General features: G+C 39.7%; 1 protein-coding gene across 1 annotated transcript in view; it reads right to left on the reverse strand.

Annotated features, from left to right (window-relative positions):
- LOC122969298 (zinc finger protein 516-like) overlaps positions 1 to 15,141 on the reverse strand; it is a 21,625-nt gene continuing 6,484 nt past the window's right edge. The window contains exons 3-6 of the mRNA XM_044334880.1: positions 7,650 to 9,177; positions 5,157 to 6,437; positions 4,815 to 4,879; positions 1 to 2,572 (exon numbers count right to left, since the gene is read on the reverse strand). Of these exons, the coding sequence (XP_044190815.1) occupies positions 2,522 to 2,572; positions 4,815 to 4,879; positions 5,157 to 6,437; positions 7,650 to 9,021 (2,769 nt within the window). The 5' untranslated portion in view covers positions 9,022 to 9,177 and the 3' untranslated portion in view covers positions 1 to 2,521. The remainder of the gene's footprint in view (positions 2,573 to 4,814; positions 4,880 to 5,156; positions 6,438 to 7,649; positions 9,178 to 15,141) is intronic.

The following is a 15,141-nucleotide window of genomic DNA, read 5'->3' on the forward strand; positions in this document are numbered from 1 at the left end:
TAAATCAACAATTAACCAACTTTATTTGTATGTTTGTACAGTCAGACAAAATGTAGCACAGGTGAAAATAGAAATTTTGATGTCAATATAATCATTAACTATGAAATATGTTTACATAGTCAGAAAAAACGAACCCATTCAGAGCTCAACTTTAAGCTTTAGGTTTGCATAAAAGTTCAGGCCCTGTTTCCTGCCACTCTTCCCCCTGTCAAACTGTCTGCACCAGCATCTTCACAGATAACCTGCTGCAGGAGCATCAGTCCCTACTGACCCTGCAAGTGTGTCACTGAAAAACACGTCTTTTTTTTTTAAACATTTTCTGTTGTTACTACAAATATCAAGTACTTAGGAGTGTTGAAATTCCACTCATCAAACAAAAAAGACCATTAAATAAAACTATCATTTACAATATCAAAAAAAAAAGTTTCCCACACATATCAAAGTCAATACTCCAGTAATAAATTATGTATTCTCAAGATCTCCCAAGAATTCATAAGTTGATGGCTTTTCTTCTGCTACAAATGCATAGACCAATTTCTCTATGGGAGATGAATACACAGAATCAAAACTAAAATATAAACATACTAAACAAATCCGCAAACATAAAACACAGGAAAAACAAACTGTGAATGAGGCGAATTGCAAAAAAAAAAAGTCAAACTAGTGTTTTGCAGTCTTCAAAACTGGAGTTTTTCAGTTTAGTTTTCCTGGCAGATGTAAATCAGGGCTCAAACATTCTACGTCTAAGGATCACAGCATTTAATTGCTACATTGCTAGCATAATGTGAAACGAGTGCAGATGGTAACACACACACACACACACACACACATCTTTCTGAGTGGAGAAAAAGGACATTTACATTTCAAACTTAAGAGTTATAAAACAGGACACCTCGTCTCATTGTTCAATGGTTATTTTGACACATAAATTTCTAAGCATTGATGGCCACCAATTTACTTGTATTTCTGTGGTTTTCTCACATTAATTGATTGTCCCTTCTGGACATAAAGTTTGGCAATAAATATGGATTGCCATAAATAACTGTATGTTATATGATAAAGATCATAGATCCCTCTGTTTGACATAGATGTAAAACTGCAACCAGGTCTAAACACCAAGGATTTAATGCTATCTTTGTTATTGTTGATTTACACTGAGTGGTATCATTTGGGGCTGTAAACTGGAAGAGAGCAGTTAATTAATTTGGTCCCTGACAGTACAGATTGTAGTAAACAGATGAATATGGCCGGTAGACTGAAGGTGCCCTTCAATATTGTGATAATTCCCTACAAATGCAATCACTACAGCTGATCCTGTGCTCTGAGCAACTTCATGAAACATATGTGTGTGTGGGGGGGTATATTTGAGTATTTACTGATGTAGGATGCATTTGCAGGAGGAAACTGCCTGGAGTGTGATGCACGTTTTCTGTCAGTATGTGGTATTTGCAATCATTTGTGTGCCAAATGCAAAATATGCACTTTATAATAAGTTGAATAATCTAAGTGATGTTGAGGAGAGAGATTTTTTTTCAGTTGCTCAAGCTGAAAGCTGCAGAGCATTTTGGCCACAACTTTCACTGTGAGAGAGATAATAATACATGCAGTGCATCCTGTTCTTCTAAATGTGTGTGGGATGATCAGCTAATAGTGCTAAAGCCTGGATTCTGGTGAGATTTAGCTCTAATTAAAGCAACCCATAGCGCCTTACTGTGGGATGATGACTCTGTGGTTTGTTAGTAGAGGAGATCATCTACTGGTTTTTCCCTAAACAAAATCCAAGCAACTGTGACGAAGTGACAGGCTCAATCTGTTATCATGGTCTTGAAGAAAGAACTTGTCTCAGATCAGGACTTTACACAAATTCTGTGAATAAGGTCTTAAAACTGAGAAATGACTATTTTGCCTGCAGTTTATGTTCTGCTACTCCACTCTGAACTGAAACAGAATACTGATATACACTCGTAATATATCGAGATCAATAAAAATGAAGTGAAATGTTCTGGTAACAGCTTACATCACTTTGAACTACTTGTGAATGTTTTTAGTGGCATCCTGGTTTGTAAGATTTGGTATTATGTGTCGTTTTAGACACATTCTTCTAGAGCAAATTCTTCACCCCAATCCAGCAGGTATCTGTCGGTCTTAAACCAAAATTATGTTCTCTTTATTCTCGTGGCTTTAGCTTCACATTTTATTTCCACCCGTACAGTGTCCTCTTATTATTTTTACAATAAGTGCGAACAACTATGCCTCATTTCCCCCAAAACATATCTCCATGTGTGTTTTGGTAACTAACATATCTACACTCTTAACAAACAAAAAGCATGCATAACACTTCAAATGAAACAACCATATGACAAAATAATTAGAGTCCACCTCATTGCTTTGCATATATTGTGCATAATCAAGTGCCTCTGTCCTTTAGGAGTTATGGCTGGTTCCTTTCAAGAACAGCAGGCCTCTTTGTTCAGCAGTTAGTGTCGTGCGAGCTGGAAGCCAAACGGAGCACGATGACTCTTCACGTTCCTTTATGTAGAGACCCTGAGGATGAAGTGGAGCGGCTGTTCACCTGCAGACGACATGTGTGGTGCACACCAGTTAGATCCAACTTAGCAGCAGTGAGAAAGAGTGTGTGTGTGTGTGGTCTGTCATAGGCTACTTTCGGGGACAAATTTCAGACTAAAGACCAGTTAATTGGGGACGCTTGTCCAACTGGGGACAAAAGATGTGTCCCTAATTGGTAAAACACTGATTTTTGGGTCAGTGGTTAAGGTTAAGGTTAGGGTAAGTCTCCAGGAAATGAATGTAAGTCCCCAAAAGTGACCTAAGCAAATGTGTGTGTGTGTCAGTTTTAAATATTTTAACATTTTATATAATATTAAAAGCATTAACAGTTATTTCAGAGCTTCAGATCATTTATGTAACTGTTTCATTTTGTGACTTATTTGTTCAATTTTATATGCTACATATAAATTGAACAAATATAATATGCAACTTCCTGTTGCATATTTGCAACAGGAAGTATCAAGTTATAAGAAACAATTTTTATTTGATTTGGTTTGGAATTTTATGGGTTTATTTTTAGAAAGTTATTTTTCACTTCAGGGTTCTAGTTTTATTTATTTATTTATTTTACAAATGTTGAGTTTAAAATTCAATTTAGCAGCGGTTGTAAGTTTAGGCTTGTGGTTTGGTGGATGGTCGATTTAAATGTACATTCTGAACTTCTATGCTTTATTGTAGTTTGAACATTTATTTCGCTTAAATTGGTTTGCAACAGGTATTATCCAATTGTCCCTCATATAAAACTGCTGGATCAATTTATAACAATAAAACTAAATATGTAAGACATTTGAAGATGCCACCTTGGGCTCCAGGAAATTGTGATGGCCATGTTTCACAGTTTTCTGATAATGGAAATAATGGTTAGTTGCAGCACTATAATGAAGGTTTTGTGCATTTGCGTTAATGTCCTTGATGAAATACAATGTAAATTACTTAACCAGTTCTGCAAGTTACATAATATGTTAATACCTACACTACTGGGATAATCTATTTTCTAATGATATGATGTTGGCCAGTGATGGCTCACTCACACTATGCTATGATATTTTATGCATTAGTTTCTGTTGACCTAAATGGTCCCTCTAATGTAAATTTGTTCCTGAGTCGGGAGTCTTTTTTTACATAAAAAGTGTTTAAAGCCCAAGAGACATCAGAAACATGTAAAACAAAAATCTAATGTTTTCATTTGTTTGCACTTCTAGCAAAAAAATATGTTCCCATGATACTAAAAATATCACCTAAAGGTGTTATCCATATTAAATTTGCCTGATTTGTAATTCCTCACCCCTTCAGACTGAGATATTAGCCATGTCTAGTGTTTAAAAAGTTGCCCACACATTACTCTAGGGGAGAGAGGAGAAAGCCAGAACAGTTGTAGGTAGCATCAGGGTAGGTGTGACTGACAGGCTGATGACACACCATATGGAGATGCTGGGCGAGTTCTACCCTGAGGGGGACAACAATGTTTTTTTTATTATTTATTTCCCTCATCCCTGTCAGCCTCTCTTACGAAAACGAGAAGGAAGAGACAGCCAGGTTGTGGAAGCTGACAGCCACGCGTGCAAACACATGAAAATACGCAGACGCATGTGTGCACTGAGATGACATACTGTACTCATGCACAGACAGGGTACACAGTTGGTACAGTAAGGACATACTGTACAGACTCGTGAGGGATTCTCGTGCTGTTCCTGATTTTGAAAAGTGAATTAATGGCACAGGTTTGAAGTCCAGTGACTTTCGAGTTATACATTTCACTTGAGACTATAATTAAGCCATAATCTGACACAGATATAAACATCATTGCCCTACCACTAGTTGAATGACAGGCCTTTTACTTTTAATACATGGATTGACACTTATTGACAAAATAGGAAATATAAAATGTCAATGTCTTATCTTGTTAAAGATTTGATTTCATCACTGATGTTTGTAAATATAGTAAGTTAAGTGAGTAAAGTAAAACATATATTTTCAATTTTGATGAGTTGGGAGACACAAAATGCTGATTTCTTATCTGTAGGTGATCCTGATTTATATATTGTGTGTGTGTGTGTGTGTGTGTGTGTATATGTATATATATATATATATATATATATATATATATATATATATATATATATATATATATATATATATATATATATATATGCATTTAGCTGATTAAAATTAAATTAAATAGTCACTAATCTTTGCATTAAATCCTACATACAGTATCAGTGGCTGCTGTAAAGAAAACATGTTACCTGTTTGGAAGCTTCAGAGGAGGAATGGACTTCATTTCCAAAATTTCCATTTAACTGCAACATTGCTGTAAAAAGTAGAAGAATGAAATTTAATCATAAATACTTCATTCTGAGGTTTGCAGGTTTTTACTAATAGCCAGGACAGATGAAGATGTACTCATCAACATATCACAACATTTAACAGTCACTCTTTTTGGGTAGCTCATGTGTTTGAGTCCATTTCATGTATAAAAAGATTAAAAAATTGACAGTTTTAATGAGTGACGGCCTCCATCTTTACCTAAGCAGTCTTAAGTTAGCTCTCTGACAAATTAAAAAAAATAAAAACAAAACATCTCTTACCTTGTGGATCAAGTCTGGGGTCAACAAACCCCCAGTGTTGGTAGAGAGCAGCCAGATCATGGGGACTGTAGTTTTTCAGGAGACTCAAAATATCAATGTCCATTGGCATTTCTCCTGTTGACTCACTCTTTCCCTGAGCAAAAAGGAGTGGTTCTAAATACGCTTTGTGCCCCCACATGTTCATGGCGGCCCAAAGATCAGGACCCTTAGGACCTGAAGAGGAGTCACATGACTGCCTGCGGGGATGGAGTCTATCTGCAGCTGCGTTAGATGAGGTGCCGCCATGATTTCGAGCCAACATAAAACCCAAGCCTTCTTGTGGGAAGTTTCCCTCCACCGCAGCTCTGTGGCCTCTGTGTTTGGGGCTGCTGGTAGGCTGGAAACCAGGGACGCTCTTGCTATGCACGACACTGCTTGATGAAGTAGCTCTGGCGCTGGAGCCTTTACTTCCCCCTTCGGCTGCCCGGTTTTGTTCACCAGACTTCTTTTGAGGTAGAAGTCCTGCTCTACCACTAGAATGTGTCCCGTCTGAAGATCGTGAGTCCTTTGACTGATGCTTGGACTTCGGGACACCTGATTGGCTCTTAGGGGCGGAGTGCTTGCTACTGCTGCTGCTGTGGGTTGTGAAACCTGGTGGCTGTGTGCGCTGAGTTCTCGGCGCAGGTAAAGCTGGACAGTCCTTGCCTTCGAGGAATGGCGGGGGACCTGTGCGTCTCCACTGGGAAGCACTTGCCTTTACACTCTTGATGCTGTTCAAGCAGGGTGCCCACTTGGGTGCCACGGAGCTGCTGTTATCCACCCTGTGTGCAACCCGCTGATGGATCCACAGCACCTCTGGGTAGTTGGTAGTGTGGGAGCAATATGGGCACTGATGTCTCACAAGGCCTTCTGTTTTAACCGGATCATTTGCAGCTCCATCTCCTTTACTTGCAGATAATGCAGACAAATTAAGAAGACTGCCAGCATCACTACGTGTATGTCCCTGCCCTTTGACCTCAGTATCATTTGACTTTTCTGTTTTAATGTTTGACTCTGCTGACCCCTGTCCAGGCGGACACGTGTAGGGATTCCAATATGGCTGACTAAGCAACACGCTCCTGTTTCTGAGGTAGTCCATGTATAATGAGGCTTTGGAGCCACTTTGGCTAATGTTGTCCAAAATGGTGCTCTGTTTGCTGTAAGGACCCAGCAAGTCCTGGTGCTGCATGTGCAGGTGAGACCTGAGTAGTGAGGCGTCGACAGTGTGGAAATCACAGTGCTCGCAGAAGTAGGGTTTTTTATCTGTAGGTAGGAGAGGAAGAAGCAAAGTAAAGAATTTATAATAAGTTATGTGATTGTGTTTATAACTACTAAAATACAGTCACTAGCAGTGATTACATTATCCAAGCTAGAAAATCATTATCAAAGATTTCATAGTGGAAAGGACATTCATTCAGAGAAGCTGTGACAATCATTTTATTCAGTATTTACGTAAATCACTGTTGCATTGGCTCAACACCTTAAGTGGTGGTAGATTTTGAATGATTTGAATGTTGCTACCTCTGTGTCTCTGTATTAAGTTATAGTGTATTTGAATGATTTATATGAAGATCATTTTTGTTGAACTGCATTCGCGGAGCTTAATTTCCAAGTGTTACAGCCTCAATGCATACGATATCTTCTTCCAAAAAGTATTAGTACCAGTAATTTTGCTCTGTAAGTATGTTTTATGAAAGCCACTTATTTGCTTGTTTATTTGATCTGTTTATCTTTTGTTGATCTAGAACATAAGCTATTTTCATATTCCACAGAAATATGTATTTAATCAGCAATTAAGTAAGAAAATATCACCTGCTCTTATAATATCTCTGCAAGTGTGCAAATAAACCACATTCTGTGATTTTGCTAAAATTCAGAGTCCTGTATAATCACTTCAACCTTTGTTTAAAAAAACTCATATTATTGTGTGTTCATGAATTGTAGCCAACTAAACATTTCCATAGGAGAATTTAAAAAAAACAATTTTGAATGAAATTTTGTATGTTCCCAGTGACATTTTTCCGTAAGTGAGAAAACTGATGCATTTTCTAAATCTTTTTGTATAACCAGGTGTGATAGTTACATATGCTGTAATTCTATTATGAATTCACAAGAGGTCTCCCTTTTCCACAATGTTATCTTTTATCTACCTCTGTTTATCCCCCCACCACAGAGCTAGTATTTAATTCCCACATTGCTGGTCTGGTAGGTTTAACTTACAGCAATGTCACAGAGACTTTTGGTCTGTATGTTTTTACGTTTAGGCGATTGGATATTGAATGCAGCAGTTCTTACCAGGAAAGGTGACACAGCTGTATGTCTACAAACATGACTTTTGATTTAAACAAGAAGGGCTCTATATTTAACACAAAACAAATGTTTTTAGCACCAGCTGGATTTTGTAACTGTTACCTGTTTTAAAGCAACATTTTTTTACTGCTGCAAGGATAAAGTAGTGTTGCATACATTGCTTACCCTCCTGGTCTTGGTTCCTGATGCTGTTGGTCTGTTTAGGTGAGAATCCAACATCTTTGACCTTCTTACTCTGTAGCGCCTCATAAAACGCGTGACCAAGTCCGTTCAACAGAATACGGTCCTTCTGGGAAATCTTCTTGTCACCACCTTTAGTATGAGACAGGTTGTTTGATGTTTGATCAAAGCCGATATCACCTTTCTTCTTCTTAATGCTGGAGCTGGAGGTGTCAATTTGCTTCCTCTTCTTCTCTTGCTTCAGGGGTACATACTCGCCCTTCTCTGTGTCATATGCCACCTCAGCATCTGCAAGTCTCTCCTCCCATCCCAAACATTTCTCTGTTGCCTCCACTAGTCGTCCCCTTGTGGCTAACTGCCAGGCCTGGTAACTACACACAGGGTCCAGCTCTGGAATTCGCCTACCCAGGCTCTTATCCTCAGGGGTTTCCTTAGGTCCAGCACACGTCAGGTTCAGGCTTTCCAAAAACTGGCTCTTGGCAGTATGCAACTCAGAGGCCTCGAGGTCTTCTTGTGGTGGGTTTTGTATCAGACTGCGACTGTGGTTCAGTTTATGTAGTTTTTCGTGTATTTGCAAGGTCTTGCGGTCATAGAAGAAGTTACCACAGCCAGCGCAAAGCTCATAGAGGCACTCCTCATTTGTCAGTGATGCTGGGTCCTGAGGAACCCCATTGATGGTGGCAGGCGGCTCATTGCTCTTGCCACCCCGCAGCTGGGCTTTAACCCGGTGAATGCGCATGTGACTCTGGAGGAACCATGCTTGGCGGAAGCGGCGTCCACAAATCCGGCAACCATGATCCTGGGCGCTGCGGTGCCTTTTCATGTGGGATTTAAGGAGTAATACCTGAGGGAAAACCTGGCTACAAATGCTGCAGGTAAAAGGCCCAGCATCAGCCCCACCATCACCACTGATCTCGACACCAGTGACTGCATCTTTACCCTTAACTTTTTTCTTGGTTCCTTTCTTCTTCACCTTTCCATTGACAGTATGACCTTTGTTAGGTGTGCTGATGACAGCGTTATCTTTCTGCCCTGGATCTCCATCCCCCTCCTTGTCACTGATGTGATGGCTGAAAAGGCCCAGTTTATGGCTTCGAATGTGGGCCTTCAGACTGCCCTTCTGAGCCGTCCTGTGCTCACAATACGGACACTTGTACGGCTTCTCCCGGGTGTGTCTTCTCATGTGCTGGGATAAAGAGCTGAGCAGAGGAAAGCTACGACCACACACCCCGCAGGTGTGACCAGACGTCACATCCTCCTCCGTCTCAGCCTTTACACCAGCTGTGCGTTTTTGTGATACATCCTCCTTCTCTTCTGTCTCCATTATTTTTCCTGGAGTGCTGGTACGTTTTGACATACAGTTGTGTAATAACTCTGTTAACTATGCAAAGTGTGTGTTCGAAAAGTTAGTAAGTTCTCAGAGCGGGCATAAACAATCTGGAAACCATCACTGCTTTAGTGTCCATCCTGATGTTTTTCTTAAGCAAGCTGCTTATTCTTTTGGCAAGACAACCTGGAAATAGAAGGAGAAATTAAAATTAGGTTTGTAGTAATTACATTTACAATCTAAATTCACAAAATAACATTATTTTTTCATCAGATCAGAACTGTTATTTAGCTTTGAATACATGAACAATAATGATATTTAGAGTATGAAATATTTATGGTGCTTGTTGAGCACAACAGACAATCACACCAATAAGCTTTTAAAGTTCAACTTTAGATTTCTGACTAAAGAGAGAAATCAACTAGTGAGACTTAAAACTGAGTATCGAAGTGATGATTAAGGCATATGTTGGCTTGTTGCATTTATAGTATTTTATAAAGTGATTCAGGCAGACACTGATACACCTGTTTAGAAGTCTGATAAAATCTGCAGAGGATATTTAAATCAGAAAAGGTGACAGTTTTAACTAAATCACGCTGTTTTGTTCTCCAAAACCTAATACCATGCCAGATGGTTGAGTAATATACCCTTTTTTCTGTTCGAAAACCTGTCAAACAAAATCACATTTCTGTTTGCTTGCTTGTTGTTTCTATGTACACAGAACATTTGTAGAGATGCAGACCGGTTTCACTATGAATACACCAGCAATGACAGCAAAAGTAGCTCACACATAAGGTAATTTCACTCCGTATGTGGGGAAAAAGTACAAACTCTGTACTGAGAGAGATGGGCCATTGTGGCAATTTGCATTACGCAGACTCTAAAATAACCTTTGTCCCTTACTGGATGAGCGACGCCTGTCTGTACGTATTAGAGCGTGGGTCAGTGTCTCAACATGCATGTGTGATTGTGTCCTTGGTTTCCTCTGCCTAAATTGAGTGTGTGAGGTGGAGCATGAAGAGATGTATTCATTCCTGGCCAGCCAGGATGAGCCCTCGGGGGCAGTCCACTCTAATTCACGATCAATAATCCATTATGAACAAACTTTGTTTTAGAAACTCGCATACAGACACACACATACCCCTGATTCTGGGGTAAGTGCTGGTGTAAGATTGTGAGTGTAGGTAACAAGGTACAATTTTAAATACTTCTGTTTAAATAATAGGAGATATAACTGTTTAAATAACAGGAGAAGTATCACAATGTCACCAATTGTGTAACCTTCATCTTTTAATCCTCCATTTTCCCTCAGTTATATTTTTCCATATGTAAAGAAAAATGCCACAGTTACACAACATTCATAATTGTGGGCAAATTATCTCAAAAGCCAGGAGGAGAACTTTGATATATGAGGCTACAATACCTCAGAGACATCTGGGTAAAACCAGAACACAATCATCCAGGAAGAGAACATGCTTTGCTGTGTGCTATATAAAAAATTACTGTGGCATGGTCTGATGTGGTTAAACATGTTCCTCAGGCAAACATGACTATTTGTTAGACTGTTCCAGTGAAAAAAAAGTATTCTGTGGCATATAGCCAGCCAGGCAGTAAAAAGAAAAACCTGCTATTGTGTTGGCCGCACCAGAACTGTCACATCGCCTCATGTCTGGTCCTCCACCCCTCATTGGGGGGTCGAGAGAGTTATTGTTAAAGCAAAGAGGCCTAGGCCTACACGTCACTGTCTTCGAATACATGTCTGGCCAAGGAGGCAGGACAACAGACGACTCTTGCTTGTCTTATCAGTCTTTGAATGGGAGGAAGGGCTAGGTGCACATACATATAAAAGGCCAGCAAAAAAAAAAAGAGACTGACTGTGGTATATTTTTCAGGGGATGAGGTTGTCTGTCTAATTATCTGTATCTGCATCCACCGTCGCATCTGTCTGCATGCGTGCCTGCCTGCTTGCGGTCATGTGTGCTGATCCGCTCACACTGGAATGGGTGTTGGATCTGGAATGGGGAGGAGTTTAGGAGGTTTTCCCCGGACATGGCAGGTGTTTGGTAGGCAGACGCCATCAGATTAGAGCACGGGCAATGTGGCACACTGTCTCCAAGAGGGGGAGGATGTGCAGGAGAAACTGGAGGGTGGCAATTAAGGGGTTAAGGTTAAGGCGAATGTAATGAGTTAACACAATGGGGATGAAGTCAGAGAGCTGAGGGCAACAGATGGGAATAAACAGGCCATCAGTATGGAGTTAGCAGCCTCTACAGTATGAGCTTATGCCTTTGTCAAAGCAGCCTATGTGCTTAGTCTGTGCTATATTTTTGCATCTGCAATATCCTAGTTTTACTTAATCATACGTAAGATGGCATCTGCGTAGTGTTTGTTTACTGAAAGTAGGATTTGTTTTTTTTTTTTTCATTTTTAATAACAAAATATCAATCCATTTTTCTTTTTTTCTCTATACTTCCCTAGATCCCATCTTTCCCACCTCTTCAGCTTTCATCCTATAAACATTGAAAGCCCTTTGGAGGATCTGTAAAGTAATGCAGATAGCCAAACATGTTGCTCCGGGGGCTTAACTCATTTCTTTTAGAATCCCTCGCTCCCTTTTTCTCTCTCTTTTCTTTGGCAGATGAATAGGCATGTCCAGTCAGCTGTCCTCGCATTGATTCATCCTGACGTCCCAACCAGCTCAGCACAAACTCCCTATGGTCAGGGCACTGATGCTGAGAGCCTGTGTGCTGTGATGTGTGTGTATGTGTGTGTGTGTGTGTGTGTGTCTGTGTGTGTGTGTGTGTGTGTTCTTGCATTAAAATATCCACTGTCGTATGTGTGCACACTGCCTGCGTGCCTTGTTGCTGCACCAAAACTGTGGGTGTAATTTCCTGCAGGGGACTGGAAATAGCATTAGCCCTGAATTCATTTTGTAAGATACTAAAGCGTCCAACGCACTAAAATACCTTGAATACCCATTTTCAAGTAAGAGAGAATGTCCACCTATAACTAATCTCTGCAACTGTAGTTGTAAACAAGTGGAAAATGTGACATTTTTAAGCAAGAATGTGTGTACCCCATGACTGTGTGCATGCATATGTGCCTGTGTGAGTGTGTGTGTGTATGTGCTGAAGTCATCCAAATATTCTCAACAACCAGCAACAAGCCTGTGCCAATATACCCCTGACTGGAGATAGCATGTGACTGTCCTTATGCTAGTGTCCAAAGCCACAGTCACTCACTAAGCCTCACCTCGCATCTACTGTTTTGTGTCCAATAATCCTGTCTGTTTCCATCAACAGCAAACACAACTGAGGCATAAAACAAATCTAATACACAGATTGAGATTTTTTTTTCTCTTTGCTGTAAATGTTGTCTAAATACAAAGATTTTCTCCCCATCGTCAAGCGTTCCTTCCAGTTTTCCTACATCTAAGAAACCTGCCTGCTGTTGGCACTGTCAATTCTTCTATGCACCACATCAAATCACTGTGTTAACAGATTATTTAAGACATTGTACCAGATATTCAACAATTATATCATAAAAATGTAGTCAAGTTCTTAGATAATGTGAAAATGGTTAACTGCATAATGAAGGCTGCACTTACTATAAGGTGCATTAGATTTGATGTCTTGCTGATTCTATAGACTGCTCTAAAGAAATGTCTTCAGAATCAATTCAAAATGTCTTAATATGAATGTCTGAAACCCACTTGTTTAGTTCTACCTTGCTACATTAAAATTAACCTTGAATCTACAGCACCAATACCTCCTTCACAACTGTCTAAAATGTGCACGCATGAATGGTTTACCACTGCAAGATGTCATACTTTTTGTGACAAGCAGAAGCAAAAAAAAAAAAGATAAATAGGTTTCTTATCCCCTTACTTGCACCAAAATACCTTAGTCTATGCAGAAAATACACTCTCTGCTGATTCACTGCTGATGCAGGTCAACATGACTCCCTCCAGATGTAGTAGAGTCAAAACAGACTCCCAGGTGCTTGTTTGAAATGTCATATTTAATGACTATCCAACACAGGTTAGTATGCTCAACATCATACATCGGTGTGAACACTCTCTTACGATATCTCCCACTTGAGGACAGAACTAAAAGAGCTTCAGAGTTACCAACGCCAGCAGTTCAATGTAGCCACATAAAATCCAGTAATAACACTAATACAGTACAATCGATGCAGCTATTTAAAAAGGAGCTATATAGTCTTCACAGTTTTGTTTAAATCTGGTTGAACTTGTTAACGAGGCTGTGAAAATATGTACCATGATATAAATAGCAAATTTACACTACATTTCCATTGTGACTGCAGGGCTAACGGTGGGCAGGTAACCATCTTGGAAGGATGTGAGCGCTCCCAAAAGGTAACAATAGGACGTTTTCCCAATCTTCCAATTCTGCCCACATGGCATGGATGCAAAATTAGCAGTCTTGTGACTGCAGAACAACCTTGTTAGTGCTGAGAAAAGAAACTAAAAATTAGATACTGAAATGATAAAAGTAACATCACTCAGTGCACATCATTCTGCTGAGTCCAAAATAATTGTACAATAATTTCTGCTTCCCGAGGACTTGCAACCTTATAAATTTTTTTTTTCCTTTTATTACATTTAGACAACGTTTTGAGCGCAAATGGGCTCTTCATCAGGTACAGAGGTACCAAACTGACTCAGGTGTGTGTGTGTGTGTCATTGAATAAATAGACTTAGTCCCTCCTATAGGCTGGCTCAAAACACAGGATCACTGCATATCTCCAGGCCAGACTCTATAAAATATAAATAGTACTATGCAAACTAACATTGTGTACAAATTTATCACAAAAGCAACAAATACTGTACAGTGAAAATATTATCAAGGAATCACTGAAAAAACGACCATAATGGCAACAAAAGACAATCAGCTGGGTTATAAATCTAGATTTGATAAATCCTAAGACTATCTATTCAATGACAGATACTTCAGTCAGTCAGTTTGACATCAACTGATCTTTTAAACGTTGTACTTTTTAAGTGTTCAACAGTGCCGCGATTCCTCGAGAAGCAGAAATCAAAACTTACATCACTCCCAGCTCGGCCAACAATCTTAAAACTATTTCCAAAAAGCAAGACACACCTTCTGGTGTTGTACACGATTACCGTATAATGAGAACAATGTAATCGGCACATACCTCACCAACCTCTACAAAGCCTGCTATCAACTTGCACATAACTCATAGGTAGTGTTCAGTGTCAGCAGGGTTCCTAGAATGACTTAATTGCAGGAAAAACAGTGAAGCAGCACTACTACTGCGGGCGAACAGCCTAATGTACCTAAGAGATTAGATAGCCATGAACTCAACAGTCACAAGCACGGACAAACTTGCACACATTCGTCCCCCATCCCCCTCCTTGTTCAACTCTCCACTCGGTTACACAACATACACAGGGATTACTCTTCGTAGCATTAGATGAGCTGCTCATTGAGTGGCCTTTTATCATGGATGCCCCTTTGTGCAATAAAGCACACACAGGGGAGGGAGATTGACAAAGAGAAGACACAAGGGAAGGGGAATACAAGAGATTCTTGGCAGAGCTTTTACCTGTTGTGGAAATGTTAACAATTCCTCTAAAAAATATTGTCATGCAGTCCCAAATGCAGACATCAGATACCAAACAGCTACTGCCAATGAAAGCAGAAAAGCAAAGATGAAGAGAGGTTTTGTTTTTTGTTTTGTTTTTTTCAAATCATTTTTTGGAATATAGTGCATCCTTCATTATTGAGATTATGTTAACTGCTGTGGTCAGTCTGAGGATCCAGTGTGGACCCACTCTCTTTTCAGTGTGGATTGGCTAGTGTGGGAGACACTGGAGTATAATCTGCTGGCATTAACTTGCTCTCTAAAAAAAGCACTCTCGACAGGGATTAGATTATCATGGCAAGGTCAGCTCAGAGTCGCTCTGACTGTCTCTCTATCACTCTGCTTTCTGTCTTTTACTTTATCAGTTTCCCTGTAATCTTTTGTTCTCCCTACTAACTCTATCAGGTGTATATTTCAACACTGTTATTGATTTTAGTCTCAATTCCACATGCAATGCAATTAAAGGAAAACATGACATATTAACACAGATTAAATGTACAGGATGTTGTAGTACAGTGT

The sequence above is a fragment of the Thunnus albacares genome, chromosome 19 (assembly GCF_914725855.1).
Source record: "Thunnus albacares chromosome 19, fThuAlb1.1, whole genome shotgun sequence".
Classification (NCBI taxonomy): domain Eukaryota; kingdom Metazoa; phylum Chordata; class Actinopteri; order Scombriformes; family Scombridae; genus Thunnus; species Thunnus albacares.